General features: G+C 38.0%; 1 protein-coding gene and 1 non-coding gene across 2 annotated transcripts; one reads left to right on the top strand and one right to left on the bottom strand.

The window, feature by feature from the left end:
- The first annotated feature begins 3213 nt into the window (after window positions 1–3213).
- LOC149816826 (large ribosomal subunit protein eL34-like) lies at window positions 3214–9616 on the top strand. Its single transcript, XM_089986748.1, has 4 exons — window positions 3214–3384; window positions 4360–4439; window positions 9018–9127; window positions 9220–9616. The coding sequence occupies exons 1-4, from the start codon at window positions 3306–3308 to the stop codon at window positions 9311–9313; spliced, it is 363 nt and encodes a 120-aa protein (XP_089842874.1). The 5' UTR covers window positions 3214–3305; the 3' UTR covers window positions 9314–9616.
- Window positions 9617–22110: 12494 nt separating this feature from the next.
- Window positions 22111–22191, bottom strand: TRNAL-CAG (transfer RNA leucine (anticodon CAG)). The gene has a single exon. It is a non-coding gene; the product is annotated as a tRNA-Leu (tRNA).
- Window positions 22192–22436: the final 245 nt, after the last annotated feature.

The raw sequence follows: 22436 nt of genomic DNA on the forward strand, positions 1-22436 counted from the left end.
TACATTGTAGCGACATGAGGTGGCCATTTGTGTATTCAAATCGTTGCTCATTTAGCGATTTTTATGAAAATTACTTCAAAGCTTTGTACCTGTAATTAAATAGCCGTTACGTGAATCACTATCATCAACAAGTATAAATCGTTATTTCATCAAACGTATAAATCGTTCCTGCTTTAAGCGTACAAATCGCTGCTTCAAACGTACAAATTGATGTAGAAATCACACCCTTCATAAGTATATATCGTTGTAACGTTTAGGCTTCAACAGTAAATTTTGTTTCACATCTCGCTCGTTGTCAAAAATTGATATGCCTTATGAGACCTGGATTCCGGTTGATGATTTATGCGATTTATGCAATGACATATATGTCTGCCACAACGATTTGCCTTTGTATAGAAAATATTGGAATAATATAACGAAATCGCGGTTGTAGTAACATATTATCGATTTATGCGATATTGTTTTGTTTGTTAACATCGATTTGTAAGCTATTATGTTAAATTTTTGTATCGATTTGTAATATATTATGCGATATGTATATCGATTTGTAACATGTTATGTCTTTGCTAGTGTCGATTTGTAAGATATTTGTATTATGATATTGAAACATGTGCATAGGACATTTACATTGTTGTGCGATTGCGGTGGCGATTTGCGTATTCAAATCGTTGTTCATTTAGCGATTAAAATTGAAATCGCTTCACAACGTCGTAGCTGTCATTAAATTGCTGTCACGTGAATCGCTATCGTCAACACACATATACGATAAGTCATTTTTTTTATTGGCACGATAAATAACAACTCGATGCATAATATAGTGCGATGCAACTGAAGATCATGACAGATAACATGAAGAATGATGTGCATGTAGATTTAATTTTGCATGGTCGGCAGAAAGAAATCCTTTTGCCTCATAAGTGCGTATAATTTTTATTCTCCTCCTTCTTCTTTTGCTTTTCCTTCTTTTCATCATCCTTCTTCTTCTTCTTTATCCTTAGTTCTTCCTCATCTTTCTTCGTTTGCTTTTCATCTTCAATATCTCATGGAACAGGCTCCACATAATAAATATCCAACAATTTGTTTCTGTCTTTTTCATTCTCAATGTTCACTGTATTTTGGTACTTTATATAACCTTCATATATATCGGATTGGCATATGATTTCTCTAAGAGTCATCCCCTCCAACGACGAAGGCTTTCTTGTCTTACGAATTATAGTCATTGCTAACCTGCACAATATATAAATTTAATTGCAAATCATTGTAGAAATCGAATCCTTCATAAGTACATATAATTGTAAATCATAAATCGCTACTACATTAAATGTATAAATCATGAACCATAAATTGGCTAAATCACTATTGCTTGAAACGTATAAATCATTGCTGTATCGAACAAATCGCTACTGCATTAAATGTATAACTCATTGTTAAATTCAAACTTACAAATCGTTGTAGAAATTTAGCCCTCATAAGTACATATCATTGTAATGTTTAGTCTTCATAAGAACAAATCATGCTAATTGTTTTTCGTCGCCCAAAAGGTGGATAGGTACAAATTGATTTGTTTCAGTATGAAAAAAGGTGTTATTTAGCATGAATAGTATAACCAGTTATAAGATTCCACATTTAGATTTACATAACGAAAAACGTTTTGTTTACATAACAAAACCTTACACGAAACTCACTAAAAGGACACAAGTTTTGCTAATCCGATAGTGGAGGAGAAACACCTAGAAGATAGATGCAGCCGATTGTGGCAAAGGTGCTCTGACTACGCTCTGACGGTAGTAGACGACGAAAAGGGGTGCTCTGGCGGCAGCAGACGACGACAAAAGGTGATCCCGCAACAGCAGATGATGTCAAAGGCTGCATCATCAAAGGAAGCTCCTATTACAACAGATGATGCATCATCAAAGGGTGAGTCAGAATGTTTAGGGTGACATATTGCGAGAAACTCCTATTAAAACAGAATCGTTTACTCCTTAGGGCGAAAACGATGATGATTTTAAGCCTTTCTCTCTTCTGACGGGAGGACATTTTTGTCATTTACTCGAAACGTCATTTCATGGCGCTAATGTTGTGAAAGGGTACTTAAGTCTTTGCAAACAAACCAGACTTCGATGTTAAGTGATGACGACACACACGGTGAAACGAGCCCCACCTCATTCAAACCCGAGAACATGCACTTGGGTGTTCCAGGGGGGACAACATTTAGATTTTACTTGATTCAAATCGGAAATAGCATTCAGACTCGATCAGATATTCAACCATATCCTATCCATTCTCAGTCCGATCAGACAACTTTTGGGTCTTACTTACGGGTACAAGAAAAATCCCTACTTTTTCAACGTTTTGGATGATTTGGTCATAAATCTGCTTCGTAAACTTTCAAAATTGGCACGGAACGGGCCTGTCTAGTTGGATCTTATGCTTCTGATTTGATTTGCTAGTGGACCTAGCTAAGCAGGTCCGGACCCTAATACTGTTGGGTCCATATTGTTTCTGATCTGAAACCCCATTGACAGGCCCGAGTCTCATATCTAAAACCAGGACCCTTTATAAGAGAACATTTGAATCCGATCCTATTGACTTAGTCCTGCGCTCAGACCAAGACAAAATCAGCCATGTTAATGGATCAAATTTGCTTTATATATCAAAACTAAAACTAGTGTTTTAAATCCGATTTCATGGAGCAAGTAACATCTGACTTAGGATTCATATTTGATAGGAGGTTCTACATCCAACCCGAATTTGAGCTGAATCCAACTTTAACAGTTAACCCATATCCCATTACATCTAAAGTATATCCGATTAGATAGTCAGATCCAAATTCGGTATCACCTTTCTCCATCCGACACCGAATCCAATTAGGCAATTTCCGATTATGTAGGATTCAGTAACGGAGCCAACCTTTTTACATCCCTACCAATCTCAGAGGCTAAACTGATAGGCCCTATAATCCTATCCTATGGAGATATTGTCTTGGATCCTATTTTGAGGCCGAGCTAAGGGTCCATCCCTCATTGAGCAGGCCACCGTTCCCCGGATCCAGATCCATATGGGCCCGAACCAAGTTTGACCAGCTAATGATAGTTGAAACTCGTTTATGATGTCGATGATCAACTACGATTTGGGCCGTCCAGTCTCCCAGCCATCCTCATCCGTCGGATTTAGGTTTTCTGCAGATAAAAGGGTTCGCCCCTCTGCCGTCGCGGGATCTCTGCGGTTTCGGTGGGTAAGAGAGACTAAGAGAGCGAGGAGAAGCGGAAGGGAGAGGGTGGTGGGAGAGGGAGGCGGAAGGAAGGATGGTTCAGCGACTAACCTACCGGAAACGGCATAGTTATGCCACCAAGTCCAACCAGAACAGGGTCGTCAAGACTCCTGGTAACCAAACAAAAACCCTAACCGCTAACTCTCATCTCCCTCTCCTCCATCTGTTTTCTTTGTCACTAGGGTTTTCGATTTCCCTTGCTTCGATTGCGTTTCTGTTCATCCGATCTGGTTTCCCCCTGCTAATCGGGTTTTTTAAAACCATTTTGGTTTTAGTCCGTCATGATGGCTTTGTTCCAGTCTGGGTTATGGTTTGAACCCAGTTCTGCTAGTGAAACCTTGATTCATTCTCTTGTTAATCTCGTATTGGTCTCCGAACCTGGCAATGTATCTTGTTTTCTTTTCTTTTAGTTTCTCCTTTTGTTTGGACTTTTTGGCATTTCATGAAATAATCCTTTCTTGTGATTGTGTTTTATTCTATTCTGTTTCGTTTTCTTGTGATTATTTTGTATTTTCATTTCTTATGCATTAAGCTTTGCTGTTTTTTCTAGTTTTTTGTTTTTTTCCTAGTTTTTTGTTTTTTCTAGTTTTTTCTATTCTGAACTAGTGTTGGGTCGTTCATCCTGCTAATTTTTGTTAAACCTTGGTTTTCACTTATATTGTATTGAGATACATAATGTCTTTGGTTTTATTTTCTACATTCCTTGTGAAATTACCTTTTTGGGGATCCGTAGTCGTTAAATTTTTTTCATTTGTTGAGCAAGATTTGATTGTGGCTTCGCTTATTCCTTCTCCTTGGCTTTGTTAAGTGGATCCTTTTGCTTATGGGGGATTTTTTTTCTTTCCTGGTGTTTTCGTTATGAAATTTCACTTTGTCACTTGTTGATCTTTTCTCTGTATTTTTGTTTTATACGTATGCGCAGTTTGTTGTTTTGGTTTGGGACTGAAATAGGATGATTTGCTATTGAGGTTTATAATTTTTTTAATATGGGAAGAGTGGTAGGTCTTATTCTTCTAGTTTTGAATTAATTTGCTTTTTCTTTGCTAAGATGGTTCTAATCGGTTGTTGTTTGTATTTTGTACCTTTAGGGGGGAGACTGGTTTACCAAACTTCAAAGAAGAGAGCCAAGGGCCCTCAATGCCCTGTTACTCACAAGAGAATCCAAGGGGTAGGAATTTCAGTTTCATTACAACGTTTTATATTTCTAGTTAATTTTTATTTTTAGACTGAAATTTATACTTGATTGAAAATTCATTAACGGTTGTCATAAGAATTGGAAGTTTCTAACCTTTTGCTTAACTGTGTTTATGGGTTATCAAAATTTATAGTTGCAAATGGAGTCTGGATCGGCCAATTTTTAAATGAAAGTTGGATATTTTACTTTGTTACCATGCACTGAGTTAACAAGGCTGCCTGCTATGGCCAGCTCATAATTGCTGATAAAATTGAGCTCAAATAAAATCCATTTTTATAGTAAATTTAACATGGATTTTTTATCAATCACCCTTTCATTGAAGAGGGTGCTGTTTAGGCAAATTATTTGTCCTTGGTATCTCATGTTCACGATCATGTTTAGAAATTGTTCTTATAATGAATTATAGGAACTCGTGTTCATCTAGGGCTTGTTTGATGGCTCATCCAAGATTGGGTAGAATGAACGAACATAACAGACAAAACTCATGTTCAGATTGTTCTGTAACAATTGTACTAAGGCCAACATTTGTATCAACTACAACAAATGTGCTCCTTGTGTCCAATGTTTGTTTTCCGTAGTGTGTGGATAACATGAACACACAGATAATGGGTTGAATAACTACATTTTGGATGGTACTACTCGATCTGCCCAACCATATGAGTTTTAACAAACACATTATGGATTTTAGCCCCGGATATGGATCTCGGATTAGATCTAAAAACTAAAAAATGTTTAAATTTTGAGTAATTTGAGAAAAAATGAGAATTGATATTTTTTGATATATAAATGATTTAATCAATGTCATATTACATCTAATTATGAAAGTTTATCATAAAAATATCAAACACTAAAATAAAATTAACTAGAAATATCAAATTATAAAACCATATTAAATCATAAAACCTTAAAATGCAAGATAATAAATCATAAATAAACCAAAAAACCCTAAATTATAAGAAAAATAAGCCATAAAATTAAATTAAAAGCCTTAATTCAAACCCTAATCAAAGAAAATTAAAAAAACCCAACCATAATCAAATACAAGAAAATCCCTAACACATTAACTATAAAAGCCTTAAATTGCAAAATTTATTTCAAATCCCTAATCAAAGAAAATCAAAGAAAAAACCTATGTCACATAGGTGTGGGTGCGGATGCGGCACTTTAAGAAAACTTGGGTGGGGTGAGGGGTATATATAAAATTTTTAACAGTTTTAAGTTAACACTAATGAAAAAATAATCATCAATTCATCATGCATAAATTTATGCCATAAATCAAATTAACAATCTACAATTGCTATTTGTCATCAATAAAAAATAACACCACACTGGTGTGGATATATACACACACACACACACGTGTATGTGTGCATTTATGTATTTGTATATATATATATAATATTAGATTAAACTGGACTTGGTTAGGGTTAACTGAGTCTACTTTTGACAGAAATGGACCTCAGTGTGGTTGACTTCACCCGACACAAAGGAAGTCGTGTCCAAGTGTCGCACCTGCATTGGTGTGGGGGTGACGCTGGTGCGGTGTCCTGTTAGAAGAGTCCGTGTTACATAGGAAAAAACCATAATCAAATTAACTACAAAAAACCCTAATTTTAGAAATTTGATTCAAATCCATAATCAATGAAAATAAATATAAAAAAACCCTAATCAATGAAAATTAAAGAAAATACCTCTAATCAATGGAAATCAAAGGAAAACCCCTTATTAATTAAAAAAAACACCTAAAAATGCCCTAGGAGTTCTATTACTGCTCACTATTATACTAGAACAAAAATCACTAATGACTATTAAGAAGAGGAAGAGGAAGAAGAGTCCTCGCCACCGGCCTCACCACCGGTGTTGCCTCAACCTTGCCTGCCTCGCCCCTTGCCATTGGTCTCATGGCCTCAACGCCTGGCTGCAAGAGAGAGAGATCCCTCTCCCCCTGATTTTTTTAAAGGGGTCCCTTGTGTTCCCGTTCTCACCATAAGAGGGGGTTGAACTAAAATTACAGTGAAAAAATGATGCGGTGAATGCATCCGCCGTGTCCTTTGTTTGATGTCAGTGGTGTTTCATGCAGCCGTGGCTTCCCGCGCGCATTGGACACCCCATCAAACAAGCCCTTACTGCACTTGTTTCCTTTTCTCCTTCAGAACAACAGTTACTGGTCTTGTTGTCTCTGTTTGGAGGAGGCACTTGGGGGAGTTGGTGTTCGAGAGTAGGTGATCTGACATGTAGATCCTCTAGGAGAAAGTAGGTGAAAAAAGAATTAGGTCCTTCCAAATTTCTTCTCAAAGCTTCCAATCCCTCACCAGCCCACAACAGCTCCAAAATATTTTCACAGGAATTCCTTTTTGTATACCCTTCTGAAAAAGAGTTTTCTGAGCTCTATTTCATCACTTGGGGGAGTTGGTGTTTGAGAGTAGGTGATCTGACATGTAGATCCTCTAGGAGAAAGTAGGTGAAAAAAAGAATTAGGTCCTTCCAAATTTCTTCTCAAAGCTTCCAATCCCTCACCAGCCCACAACAGCTCCAAAATATTTTCACAGGAATTCCTTTTTGTATACCCTTCTGAAAAAGAGTTTTCTGAGCTCTATTTCATCTCTTTCTGTATTTTGATAGTTGCACCATTTGAGAATGTTCCTCTTTTCCTCTAATACTGCTAAACTACTGTCTGCTAGTTCCTTCTGTTCTTTTGAATGTATATTTCTATCTGCTAGTTATTTCTGTTCTATTTAATGTATATCATCTTAGTATAATTTATAGCAATTCATGGTGGCAGCTATTTTTTCTTTAAATCAAAGACTAAATTATTAAGTAAAATTTCACTGAATCGAAGATGCAGTCTCTTACATTCCCACCATGAATGTGCATATGTATTGATAGGTAAATTGTTACATAAATTCACTTTGTTAATACATTTCACTGTATACCTTTTGTTGATGATATTGGGTTACATGTTTTAGTTTCAAAGACAACCAATTTGTGTTGCTTTCTTGTATTTCCTGTCTAGGACTAGTAAACACTGGTTGTGGGCCTTTGTTTGGAGTTCAACCTTTTAATTGGTGTCCAATAAATTTTGTTGGTATGTGTTTGGTCTTCAAGATATCTAATTAGATTATAAGTCAGTTCTGTTTTCTAAAAAAACTCAGTGATGCCTCCTTTCTGCCAAGCTTTGTCATTTGGTCATCCTGATTGATCCTCTGGTTCTCTGCCCTTGTCGATTCTCTCATATATTTTGTCAGTTTTTTTCTTTATGTGCAATAAAAAACATCTAGATTTGTTGCCACCATGCTTCAGATAGAGATCGTTCGAGGAACATAAGAGCCCGTTGACAAAGCAAACCCATTGATAGGTAGTGTTGTTGTGTGCTCTCAAGCATGTGTGGTCTGCCACCCTATTGGTCATGATTGATTTTATATGGATCCCCGAGCTCTCTCTCTCTCTCTCTCTCCATGGTAGCGAAAAGCCATGATCATCGATCTTCGAAGTTTTGTATCTTGATACTAATCTGTGGAAATGATCTGTATCATTCATCCTTGGAGCCAATTTGCGCGATTAGATATTCTTTATTCTGTCACTTTCTCTTTTTCCTTTTCTCCTTTTTGTTTGTTTGTTCAGATTATATTTTTTTTTGTTTTTGGACAAAATTAGGGGGGAAGGAAAAAGTTGTGACATTGGGCATAATGTATTCTTAGAACTTATTTTAGATGTTCCCTTATCACCTTCAAGCCTTTTACTTTTTGTTTGGTCTGTAAATCCTTTGTCATGGTGCTGTGTGGTAGTTTTATTTATTTTATCTGGTATTCACACTGATTAAGTAATAAAAGCTTCCTATCTGTTGGGGCCAATGTGCTTTATCCGCCTGGTTGTATCTATTGCTGACTTAGATGTTGATGATGTTCAGAGTTGAAGATTATGCTTGAAAAGACACTGCTGTTCTTTTTTGCAAAGCTTAAAGCGAGTTAAATGCCACATGGATACATAGACTTGAACAAACTGATTTTGTGAAAACTTGGAACATAGGGTACTCATGCATGTATATATGTATTTATGTATCCGTGGGGATCAAGTGGGCCTTGCAGTTGCATGTACGAGCACAATTCATTATGAGGCTTCATACCATAAAGAAAACTTGGCAAATCTTTTACTATTGTTGCTTTGAACAAATGCCAGTATTTATGTATAGGTGACATTACTGTCATTGGCAATGCATCTTTACCAATTTTTTGGGCATCACACGGTAGAGTTATCCCTTTCTCTGATTGTTCCTGTTATTAAATGAGGCTGTACATTATTATGCTCAGCCCCATTTGATTACACATTTACAGTGGGTGGCTGGAATCCAACACTTGGTACTCAATTGTTGTTGGATTATGGAGCACAAGAACTCTAAAATACGGGCATTATATCTCACATGCTGACATGCACATAGGAAGAACATGTTATTTGAGTTCAGTTAGCGCCGTTGGGGATATGAGAGAGCGAGTTGGATAAGCCAAAGTTCTCCATTATTTGAGTTCAGCCGACTGTCTTTGTTTGCATATGCAGATTCCGCATTTGAGGCCTACTGAATACAAGAGGTCTAGATTATCAAGGAACCGGAGGACAGTTAACAGAGCTTATGGTGGTGTTTTGTCAGGCAGTGCTGTCAGAGAAAGGTATGCACCCTTTTCTCTCTGTTACAGAATATAAATAGATGTAAGGTATCTCATAATTCTTTTACATGTTAATTTTCTCTACTGCAATGCAGGATCATCCGGGCCTTCTTGGTTGAAGAGCAGAAAATCGTTAAGAAGGTATTGAAGATCCAGAAAGCGAAGGAAAAGCAGGCCGCCAAGAGTTGAAGAGTATTAAAACCTCTTGCGCTTCTTCACCCATAAGAAATTTTGATTTTAGATGATGGCGAGTGGCTTGGCAAAATGGTGTTTCTGAGTGTGGCACTACGAGTAATTTGTTTGGCAGAAATAGGTGGACATGTATTAGCTATGCAGTTCTGCATTTTGACAGACGAATCGTTGCTTTGTTGATTTTTTTTTTAATTTGTTTCTGCTCCAGTTACTCTGTTAAGATTAATGCGCTCTTGATACAGTTGGTTCTTTTTTGAACATCGAACGATAAGAGGATTTGTAGTTAGATATTTTCGTCAATTCCTTTTTCCCATTTTTCAGTTTCTACTTCATGTGTTTGCCGGTGGATAACGTTTAACGTGACCTTATTTTGCCATTTTTTTTAAATGGCAAGCTGGGGTTAGGCACGCATAAGTTATTATTCAACGTGCCACTGGGTTTTGAACCCGTAACGTCCCACTGTTCTTACCAATCACGTGTTTTTTTTCTTCAATGCCCTGTTGTGCCGTTTCGGACAATAAACCATGATTTTCGTCGGATTCTGTTCTTGCTTTTTTTGAATGCCAGTTTTCAACCATTTCCATTTCAGAGGGAGAGTTAAAAACCATTTGTTTTTCCTTGCCCTTTTCTTTTTAATGCCATTAAAATCTTAGTTAAAGATCTTAGAATGTTGATATAATTGCTTGCTGGATCGGGCATTGTAAATTCTCTTTTGAAGCTCCGGAAGGATTCCTGGTTCACTGCATTTTTCTCTCCTTGATTGCTGTTCATCTTCATTTAGGTTATTTGGAATTGTGCTTTTTTCTTGATATTCTGTTTAAGTATTCCTAATATGATCTTATGGCCAAGTAAAGTGGGTTTGAAGAGAAACCGAACAAGGCTTAACTGTTGAAGGATGGCTGCTTTGGGCTTTAGACCAAGCTTGAGCTTTGTGTTCGGTTTCGTGATGATCAAGTTGGCTTCTCGCTTTGCAAGCCCGGGCTTGAGATTAGGACTATCTCGTAATTGATTTTCTTGTATGGAGCCTAAACAGCAACCTGATTCAAGGATAATGAAGAGTCACTGAAGGGAAAGGTAACATGCGGGTTGTATGAGCCCCCCAATTTCTCTTTACCAGGGGCACCCTGGTAACAAGCTTGGAGTAAAACGATATTGATTCCTCCAAGTGGATCGTGTCCACCCCTGCACACCACTTTATCCGGCCCATTCACATGAAGGAGAGTAAAGACCAGAGTTGGAAACCCTCGGGGGTATGTCCGGTTCAAAATCAACAAATGGTTGATTCAAAACCAACTCGTCTTTTAAGGGTAAAAGGAGGGTTCCAAAAAAGGCGTACCTGGGGGGGGGGGGCAACCGCTACTGTGGGGGAGGACAGGTGTCGGACTGCAGTGGATCTCTCCAGGATCCGTACTTTGTATCCGGAGCACACCGATTCCAAAAGAGTTTTCGGAATGGTTCGGGTGAATCGTGTCATTCCTTCACTGTGTCCTCGTTCACCCCCCTTCGATTTGCATCTCTGTCGTCTCCTCCGATCGTTCCTGGATTTTGGTGGCCTGGTCAGTTGGCTGCACTAGCTTTTGACGAAGCATTGTCGCCCTCCCCTTGCGTGATACACGATTCAACCTCGCATGGGTGGCCTCCTGCTCCCCATCCTTCTCTCTATGCAACCCCGGACTCACATCCTTCTGCGTTTCATCCTAGGCATCCACCATCTCATTCCTATATCTACCTTTCGTTGAGATGCTCCTCTTCATGTTCGTTCCTCTTGCCCCTCCACCTGCAGAGCATTGAACTGGTTGTTACGAAGCCAAACAACCAACTCTCTCATTTTCTGGCGGGATCGACGAGCAAATTTCACTTGGGTCTAGCTTTGATGAGGAGTCTTATTCTTCTTCTTCTCTGTTGTCGATGAATAAAGGCTGCAGCGGTCTCAACTGTGGGAGATCACCCCACATAATGAGCTATATCTTATACTGCTTTCATAAACAGTCTCTGGGAGGTAAAGAACCCCTTTCTCTATTTCAATCTCCACCATTGATGTGGCTTAAAATCGAGTGGCAAACTGTCTTCTTTCTTTAGATTTGGTATATACATCTACAACCATAAATTCTCCCCCAATTTCATCTGTGATGCTGAAAAAAATGTTTTGACTATAATTTCAGAGAAAGATCAAGGAGCTGTATCCAAATCAGGAGCGTCGTGCTCATCTCCAAGCGTATCGGAGTGCCCGATTTCCACCAATTGGTGACTAAAGTTCGTCCGGCAACTCTCCATGCACCTTTCCGGGTGATGATCCTGTACTGCTCTTCACTTCTTGCCGATATCAAGAATAGCCCTTCCTTGAGGGTTGACATCGAGATGCCGAGCATTTGGGGTCATTGAGATAACAATGAGTCAATCATGTATTTGCATCAGAGTTTCCTGTCTCCTAAAACCCCTAGAAACCAGCTACAACAGTCCATCAAAGCAGCTCCAAGACTTGCTCATATCTGCTTTGAGGAATGGTGATTCTTGGGTTAACATTCGTGGAGCTCACCTTCAAAGTCCTGATTTTATTCTGTTCTTTCGGTCGTTTTCCCTCAACAATGTGTGTCCACATCTTTGTGATTGAGGGTTGGGCAGCCGTCATAGTACATTTTTCCCCATTGTTGATGTGCTCAACAGAAATCGACCATGTTCCATTGATGGCAGCGGGCCACCTAATGAAGAACTGCCATAGTCGCCTAGTCCTCCGCCTTCGTCGCTTTCCGCCTCCATCTCCAAATTGCTTTATAGAGTTTACTTATGAGAAGTTTTGATATGATAAATTTTCTAAAAAGAAAAAAAATCACTTGTTTGGTAGCATGAGAAAAATAAAATGAAAAACCTTAAAAAAAATGAAAGAAGGGGAAGGGTGGTGGTGGAGCTTTATTGGTGCGGTTTTTTTAGAGGTGGTGGTGGTGAAATGGATGGATGGATGGTGGTGGTGGTAGAAAATCATCGTAGGGCGGTGGTGGTGGTAGAGCTTCTTCGATGTAATTTATCGAGATGTAGGTGATGGTGGTGATTAATGTTGGGGAGGGCGGTTTTTCGGGTGATGGTAAGATGGATGGTGGTAGAAATTATCGTGGTGGTTGTGAAGCTTCTTCGACATTATTTTTTGAGATGTGGGTGATGGTGGGTGGTGATTAATGGTAAGGTGGGTGATGGCCGGTAGGGGTGAAAAATCACCATGGGGTGGTGGCGGTGGTGGTGGAGCTTGTCCAGTGCCATTTTTCAGGAAGTGAGAGATGTGAGGTGGTAGTGGTGTAAGAAAATGTAACCCACAACCAAAATATCTCTCAAAAAATGCTCATAAAGATATTACAAGAACCATAAGAGTTCATAAAGAGAGCTCAAGCACAAGAATCTCTAGGGTTCATACACAATACCCGAAAAAGGGTATACAAAATGAATAGAAAAAATAAACTTTATTAATTTGAGAAAAGATCTCACACACTTGAATGAATTACAAGGGGACAATACCCCATATTTATAGAGGAAGAGAAAGGAGCCATCAAGGGAGTAGTTGGACTCCCAACGGTTCTCTCAAAAAGTGCTTTTTGACTTTAGTAAAAAAAAGAAGTCAAAAAATATTTTTTGACTAGTAAAAAAGGAGATGGCTAAAAAAGGGTCAAAATCTAAACTAAAACTTAATTTCTAATTAAATCTTAACTAAGGCTAACTAAAGCTAGTTAAAAGAAAAGAAAAGAAAAAAAATTACATATGAGATAGAATTACATATGAGATTACATATTTTAACACTCTCCCTTAAACTTACAGTTGGATAACCGAAAGTTTGTTCAAGAGAAAGTGAAATCGAGGAGCAACGAGATGTTTGGTAAAGAAGTCTGTCAATTGATATTCTGATGAGACGTAAGAAAGATTGATGGTGCTGCATAAAAATTTCTCTCATACGTAGTGACAATTCATCTTTATATGCTTAGTGCGTTCGTGAAACGTCTGATTGCTGCCAATATAGATAGAGCTTTTGTTGTCACAACAGAGATTTGATGCTCCTGTACTTTCGACTCCTATATCGGAGAGTAGGCGTCGAAACCAAACTACTTCTATAGTGGTTGTAGCCATTGCTCTGTATTCAGCCTCTCTTGATAAGAGAGAGATTTTTTGTTGCTTCTTGCATTATCATAAGACCAAAGATTCACCTAAAAAGATACAAAAACCTATATAGTTGAGTTGCGGTAATTGGGATCACCTCCCCAATCTATATCAGTATCAGCAATTAGTTCTAGGTTAGAAGAAGCAGGAAAAAATAATCCTTAAAAAATAGATTTTTTAATATATCTAATAATACGCAAAACTGCTCTCATATGAACAAAAGTTTGAGCATGCTGAAATTGACTTGCTGTATGGACAACATGTGCAATGTTAGGTCTTGTAATAGAAAAACATGATAGTGCTCAGACGAATTGTCTATAAGGAGTTGGATTCTCAAGCGGTTCTTCATCATCAATCTTTATTTTGACATTTACAACTTTGAGAGTGTCAACGTATCTTTCATCTGAAATACCTGACCTGACAACAATATTTAAGATAAACTTAGATTTAGTAAATATCCTCTAGAAGAGTATGCAACTTTTATACCAAGAAAGTATTTCAAAAAACCTAAATCACTCATTTCAAAATATGTTTTAAGAATTTTTTAATATTGTAAACTCCCTGTTTATTACTTTCGGTGATGATCATGTCATTAACATAAATAATAATAATAATACCTGCATCAAAATTTTTAACAAACAAAGATGTGTTAGTAAGACAAGATTGAAAACCAAAATAAAGCATAATCTTACTAAACTTATCATACCAAGCTTCCAAAGCTTGTTTGAGACCATACAAAGCCTTATTTAAGCGAAGAGTTTTTCCTTTAGGGCCATTATTTCCTGGTGGTAGATCCATGTATACTTCTTCAACTAAACTTTCATTTAGAAACACATTCTTAACATCCATTTGAAAAATATGTTATTTCTTTATAGAAGCAAGAGCTATCAAGATTCTAACAGTGGTCATTGTAGCTACTTGGACAAAGGTTTTTTCATAGTCTATTCCATATTCTTGAGAATAACCTTTGGCAACTAATCGAGCTTTGAATCTCTCAAGAGTGCCATCACTCTTAGTCTTAACTTTGTACACTCATCGACAACCAATAGGTTTTTTGTTAGGTGGAATATCTTGAATGATCCAAGTGTTTGCTTTTTCTAAGGCTTCTAATTCAATTTCCATAGCTTTGACCCATTCAGGTTGATCCTTTGCTGTAACATAACTTGAAGGTTCTTCATAAGAATGAATTAAGGCGACATAGGCTTGATACTTTGGTGAAAAAGACTCATATGACAAAATTTTTAGGGACTTTTGAGATTCTAGTGGACTTTCTAATTGAAGACACATGTCTTGTTCCTTTGTATATTTTTCAAAATATTGAATACAATCTTGGTTGCTATTAACTGATTCTGTGTTAGTGATATCATTTTGATCATCCTGATCGATATCACTTTCATTACTCCTTGGAACTAGGTCCAATAAAAAAGAGTACTCATCTATTTTCGTAGAATCTTTATTTTCAAAGGGACTTTCCTTTTCCAAAAAAGATACATTTCTTGAGATATATAGTTTGTTATTTTTAAAATCGAAACACCTGTAACCTTTTTGATGACATGCATAACCTAAAAAGGCACAGGAAATAACACGTGGAGAGAATTTATCATTTTTATCTGTGAACACAAAATATTTGCACCCGAATACCCTCAACCTAGAGTAATTTGGAGTTTGCTTATAAAGTTTTTCAGTTAGAGAAATATTGTTTATCGAGGAAGAAGGCATCCTATTGATAAGATAGATAACAATTAAAGTTGCTTCAACCCATAAAATTTTTGGTACTTGATGGGTAATGAGAAGTGTCTTTGCTGTTTCTATAATGTGCCTATGTTTTCTTTTAGCTAAACCATTTTGTTGAGGGGTGTAAGGACATAATTTTTGATGTAAAATCCCATATAGGTTCAAATAATCTTCAAATTCTTTTGATAAAAATTCTTCCCCCGAATCAGTGTGAAATATTGAAATATCCTCTTTAAACTGATTTTTGATCATATTGTGAAATATTTGAAAATAAGAGAAAACTTTGGATTTATATTTAAGAAAATAAACTCAAGTGTGTCGTGTAAAGTCATCTACAAAAATTACATAATACATAAAGCCACCCTTTGATATAACATGTGCGGGACCCCAAACATCAGAATGTATCAACTCAAGTGGTCGTATAGAAACAAAGGTTCTTTCTTGAAAATGTAGTCTTTTCATTTTTCAAAGAATGCATTTTTCACATGTAAAAGCTTCAAAATTATAAAAAAAATTCATGTTTGAAAAAAACTGAATCTTGGATATACAAGGATGCCCAAATCTTTTGTGCCAAAGATTCAAATTTAAGTTTTGAATATTACAACATAGTGTATTCTTGGGTATTTCCAAAAAATCCATGTAATACAAACCTCATTTTCTATGGCCTTCCCCAATCAGCTTCCCTGACTGATAATCCTATACTCCACAATCACGAGAAGAGAAGGAAACGTTACACCCATGGTCAGTTAATTGAAAAGCTGATAAAAGATTTAGATTAAGTTTAAGAATATATCTAATTTTTTGAATACAAAATCCTTTTGAATTTTGAGAAGTATTTTCAAAACATCCTATTCCTTTAATCTCAAGAGATGTTCCGTCTGCAGTAAAAACATTTGATTCACTTGAGTTATAACATTGTGATAACAATTTTATGTTGAGTATCATATGAAAAAAAGCTCCAGAGTCAAGAAGCCAAAGAGATTTACCGGAATCGGAGATGCTGACAAAAGAGACAACGACTCCAGCAGATGAAGAAGCTCCTTTTAGAAGAGGTTGAAGCACCTCCACCAATTGAGTTAGAGACATATTCTCAATGGATGTCTCACTTATTCTTGCAGAGATTCAACTGTAGCAGCTTTCTTTTCATAAGGTCTTTTTAATTTTGATCAGTACGTCTTGACGTGTTCTGGTTCACGACAATAATAACAAATGACTATTCTTCTTTCAAACTCGCTTCTGTATTTTTCATTATTAGTTCTTCCAACATGTGAAGGCTTATATGGGCGAACATGATTTCCCGGTCTAGATACTGTTAAGACTAAATCATCATCACCTTTGGAAATTCTTTTCTTGAGTCTGTTCTCTTTCATGCTCAACTCTTCTATTGTATCTTCGATGGAAGGGACTTTACCCCGATGGATAAGAGTAGATTTGGTTGACTCAAATTCCGATCTCAAACCATTGATAAATTGGAAGAAATGCTCTGCATTCACTTGATTTTGGCGAAACTCTATATCATGTAGACAATGCCACTTTGGTTCAAGGAGAGCTAATTCTTCCTATAACTTAGACAAGCTATTGTAATATTTTCTAATGCTCTTGTCTCATTGAACCATATTACAAATATTTTCTTGAAGATTGCATATGTGGGCAACGTCCTTGAGAGAGTACATTCTCTTAAGATAATGCCACACATCATTGGAGTATTCAAATTTGGCTAGGCTTGAATACTTCTTTATGTCAACACTTGATATGAGCCAAGATATGATTTTGGCATGTCCCATTCTCCATTCTTTTCACTTTTTTTCATACATGAAAATAACTTTAACCTTTTCTACCTCTGAGAGAGGTATTTCTTTTTCTCATTTTTTGGGTGAGAATTAATTTAGGTTCCTCATCGGTTCCATTCATTAATCTTCATAATCTCTTTCCCCACATAAGGTGCTTCATGATTGAAGCCCATGTTACATAATTTGAATCATTAAGTTTTATGGGCTTAATGGTGACATTATCATTGTCATCCATTTTACAAACTTGTGAACAATAAGAAAATGAAGAGAAAAAGAGATAAAACTTAAAATAAGTAAAGAAGACGACACTCTATTACAAAATAGTAAAAAATGAGTAGTCCTCCAAGCTTCCAAGTCTTTACACGACCACTCCTTCAAAGCGACTTCACTCTTTTGAAAGAAACTTGAATGGCACGCTTCCTAATGCATGAAAAAATAAAACTTTTGATTGGCTTTGATACCATGTAAGAAAATGTAACCCACAACCAAAATATCTATGAAGAAATGCTCACAAAGAGATTACATGAACCATAAGAGTTCATAAAGAGAGCTCAAGCACAAGAACCTCTAGGGTTCATACACAATACACGAAAAAAGTATACAAAATGAATAGGAAAAATAAACTTCATTAATTTGGAAGAAAATCCCACACACTTGAATGAATTACAAGGGGTCAATACCCCATATTTATAGAGGAAGAGAAAGGAGCCATCAAGGGAGTTGTTGGACTCCCAATGGCTAGAGCCGTTGGGAGTCCAACGACTCTCTCAAAAAGTGCTTTTTAACTTTAGTAAAAAAGGAGATAGCTAAAAAATGTCCAAAATCTAAACTAAAATCTAATTTCTAATTAAATCCCAACTAAGACTAACTAAAGCTAGTTAAGGGAAAAGAAAAGAAAAAAGATTACATATGAGATAAAATTACATATGAGATTACATATTTTAACAAGTGGTAGTGGTGAGATGAATGGTAGTGATGGATAGTGAAAAATCATCGTGGGGAGGGCAGTTTTTGGAGAGGTAGGTGGTGGTGGTGGTGAGATGAATGGTGGTGGTGATGGTGAGATGGTGGGTGGTAGTGGTAAGATAAGTGGTGGAGAGTGGACCTCACCATTTTCTCTTAGTAAGAAACATTCATCTCTTGGGGGTGGAGGAATGTTTTGATAAAAAGTGTTCTTTTTAGAAAAACTCTTTAGAGAGAAATTTTCTCGCGTTTGAAAGCATCAGAAAAATCATATGATTTTTTTATTTTGTATCATTTTAATTAAATCTTTTTCACTTCCAAGTGTGCCCTAAATGAGGGGGTCATCACACCAATCATAATCGGTGTGTTTATGTTTAGTTGTTCTTTACAAATGTGAAAATAAATCTCATGAGATTTGAAATCACATGAGAATCAAAATCATGTGTTTTGATATCTCATGTGATTCTAATTCTCATGTTTGGTTAGTGGTAAAGGAATTAAAGGAACCTCCTTGTGTGCGATTCACTTTTTTTTTTGTTTGGTTGTTTGACACAGCGTGCTAGAGAGCTCGTTGGAGTGGTACTCGGGCGAGCTCCTCCTTGCTAGCGCTTCCTCTGGACTGAAAAAAAAACATAAACATTGACTGAAACTGGGGACCGTGAGCAAGAGCCCTGTTTAGTCATAGGAAAGGCAATGTAGCTCACAGGAATCGATTCTGGTGAGCTCCACCCCTCTGCAGCCGGCACATCCTATTGCAAATAGTAAAAAAATAAGCTCCAAACCGAAATAAAGACTCACAGGGGTGAGCCCTTACTTCGTTGATTTTTTTAACATGGTAGAGCTCGCCAGAGTGGTAATACGGTATGGCGACCTCCCCCCTTGACTGTGTTTCCTTTTGATTGGAAGCAAAAAGAAAAAAAAAATGATTGAAACAGGGGCTTGTGAGTAAGAGCACATGTTTGGTCGTACGGAGGGAAATGGAGCTTGCCATAATCCACTCTGATGAACTCTACCCTCGACAACCAAGGAGGCTCGTCAAAGCTGGTCCCTTGTTCGGTGGCCAATGGATCTCACAGTAATCGATTCTCCCCATCAACAAAGGGGGCTCATCATATATGGTCCCTTAATTTGTTCAATGGCCAATGGAGCATGAGCCCCACCATGCAACCACCCTCCGGTGGTTTTGCATCAACCGAAAAAACAAAACAATCCTACCTTTTTTTTTTGGTGAGCTTCCAATGGCATCCATCACTCTCTTCGACCAGCTTCCCCTCTTGCGGCAAGATGCAGGTGGCTACCTTTGCTTTTATGCTCGTCATTTTCATATACACAGAGAGATACATGCGAGATGAATGTTAGGGTTGCAAACCACAACATTCATTTGTAGCCTTTTGGCTAAGGCCCGCGAAATGTGGGTGTGATTTTGTTAGACCCTTCATAAATTTTGAAGTAGGTGGTTTGGAAGGTAGGTTTGGATTTTCAACGGACGTGAATTGCAATTTGAGCCTGAATGACTGAAGATGATCAAACCTGCGATTTTTATATCATGGGACTTATGGTACACCTGTCGAGGGTGCTGAACCCTGCTGGATATGATGAGAAAGAGGTTTGAGGTTTCTGTGGATTGGGCAAAACAGTGAAAACATGGTTAAACGACTAAATCAAGTAGATGCGATTTGGACCGGTAAGCATTTCAATTGTGGTTTCAGTTCAGAACTGAAAGGACCTGGTCCAAGGGTTCTAAGGCCACCTACAAAAATGTTTTGTCTTGTATTATCCTCACCTTATTCAACATAGTAACAAGGTGTCCTTGTCTAATGTTTGCATCAACCACTTTATAACTCTACTCTCTATGTGTCTCATGTTTGATTCATCATCGCAGACAACTTGGGCATATATATAATATAGGTTAGATAGCTTTATTTTTTATTGTACGACTGTTCCACCAAATTAGTGTTTAGACAAATTTAGATTGAATTTAAATTCGAATATGGGTCTTGTACTAGATCCAAATACCAAAAAATGTTTAAATTGAGTATTTTAACAAAAAAAGAAATTCATATTATTTGGATATATACATGCAAAATGGATATCATATTGGATCCAACTATGAAAATATGTCAAAAAATTACAAAAATACAAAGCATATAAAAAAAAAATAGATTTAACATGCAATCACATAGTAAATTACAAAAATGAGAATTAAAACAACAAAACCCTTAAAATTTAAGCATAAAAAAACCAGATTTAGTATGCATCTACACAATAAATTACAAAAGTAGGCAATAAAAACAAAACCCTCAAAATCTAAGCATTCAAAAAATAAATAGTATTTAAATTTAAACGAATTACAACAAAATCCACCATTTCTAAACACCAAAACTCTTTGATCAAAACAATAATGACAAACTTTGAGAGAGAAAAGGAAAAAAAAAACTGATTCCTATTATGCATCCATCCAACTGGTATTTGAAAGAGGAGACACACTGCCGGATAAACACCCAAATGGAATCTTCCCGTGTCAGGCATCAACACTAAAATCAGACGAGTAGGCGCTAAGGGGACTGGAGCTTGCCGACAAGTTGACAGTGGAGCTTTTGATGATGACCGACTGAACCCTAGACACTACATTAACAACTAATTGGGCGATCAACTGGAAAATTCTGGCCTCTCCTTGGTGGAGGGTTCCTGATCTCCTTCCTCTTCTCCGCAATGGTGATGAGACGAGGATATAACTTTATTCCTTTCTGCAAGAGAGAGAGAGAGAGAGAGAGAGAGAGAGAGGGATAGTTTGGAGAGGAGGAGTCAGAGTATATCCTCGATGCTTTTTCCTTTTTCTTTTTCTTTTTGTTCGAACACTAGGATGGCAGTGGACCGGGGGGAAATGGGGCCCCACCCCGCCTTGCCCTGTTTGGACCGGAGATGGAGGCGGGAATGAAGGTTAAAATAAAAACCCGTGCAGGGAGGCAGGAATGAACTTACACTTTTCCCGCCTCGTCTCCGTCCTCAATCCCCACCTTGCCCGCCCTGCCCCATCCCCGATCCTTCTTTAGAGATGGCAGTGGACCGAGGGGCAACGAGGCCCCAACCCGCCTCGCCCCGTTATGTCCGGGGATGGAGGACATGAAACATGGATGGAGGTTAAAATCAAAACCTGTGCGGGGATGGAGTGTAGGAATTTGAGATGGGGGCGAAAGTGGAGGCCTTGTCCCCCGCCCCTGCCTGGATCCACTGCCATCCCTATCGGACACCCCATTCCAGAGGGAGGGCAGAATAGTCAGAGGAAATGAACAGGCGGCACAGGTATGCCATGTTCCAGCATCCCATGCGTCCAGCGTTTGCATCAGCAGGAATGGAGGTGTGAGCCCCATGCGGTTGGCATCCCGCGGACAGTGCTGTCTGCGGGATCAAACGCCAATGCCACAAGGTTAGAGTTCTCGATGAGTCATCATTGGGGCTTCAGCCATCCGTAATGGGCATCGAGCAGGCCAGCACATGTCGACCGTGTTCATATGCCCATGCAAGCCTGGTGTAATAGGTAATAGCCCAAACCATTCCGTAATGTTGGACTCTCAAAATAAAAGCGCAGTAACAAATGTCACCAGCCCCAGAGGGGGGCGGGTTTGGCTTTAGTGGTGTGTGGGGGGCTTGGCTGCTAGACGGATGGGTGTAGCCAAGCCAACGCCTATAGGGGTCGTAGCTTAAGAGTTTTACGCTGATGGCACGATGACCGTAGGTATAGCAGGCTGAGCTAGTACAATCAGGTCTTCGGGGTGCGGTTTCTTCAGGTTGTAAATCCCCCCCCCCCCCCAAAAAAAAAAACAAATATCACCAATATATCACAATGTTTCCAACGGCTGTAATTATTGTTAAAAAAACAACACAATATAGTTTCTAAATCGCCTCCCCTAAAATATCGTATGTTTAAAGCAATTTTAATTCTGTATTAACATGTGAAAAATGCAATTTTATTGTAGGGTCACTAAATTGTTGTGTATATTTTATGTTTTCGTACACATCGATGTTTTCCTAAGAGAAACCAGATTTTGATAAAATCGAGATTTTCTTTTGCCAAGATTTTTTCCGAGAAGGAGATTTGTGATGATGAATATACGAGGGAAAAAAGAAGAACAAATGAAAAAAATAGATAATATTTTTTATAAAAATAAATGTCAAGAATGGGATTTGAACCCATGCCCTTTCGGACCAGTACCTGAAACTGGCGCCTTAGACCAACTCGGCCATCTTGACTGGTTGGCAACGTATACGAACGAAACATATATATATGGTAATGCAAGTACACGCCCATCGTCATTCGCTTTTCACCTTCAGATCATCTCCGTCCCTTGATTTTGCGGGCTTCGTGGTTACGAGCGGTAGTTGATGTCATGGTCGACGCACTGCCCAATCCCTCAAATTATGCTCCACCATCAACGCCTATCCCAGCGAGCGATAAGAAAACCTCGCCCTTCACCCCGTCCTATTAGCTTTAGCAA

Source organism: Nuphar pumila, chromosome 14 (assembly GCF_984573655.1).
Source record: "Nuphar pumila chromosome 14, dmNupPumi1.hap1.1, whole genome shotgun sequence".
In the NCBI taxonomy this organism is placed as follows: domain Eukaryota; kingdom Viridiplantae; phylum Streptophyta; class Magnoliopsida; order Nymphaeales; family Nymphaeaceae; genus Nuphar; species Nuphar pumila.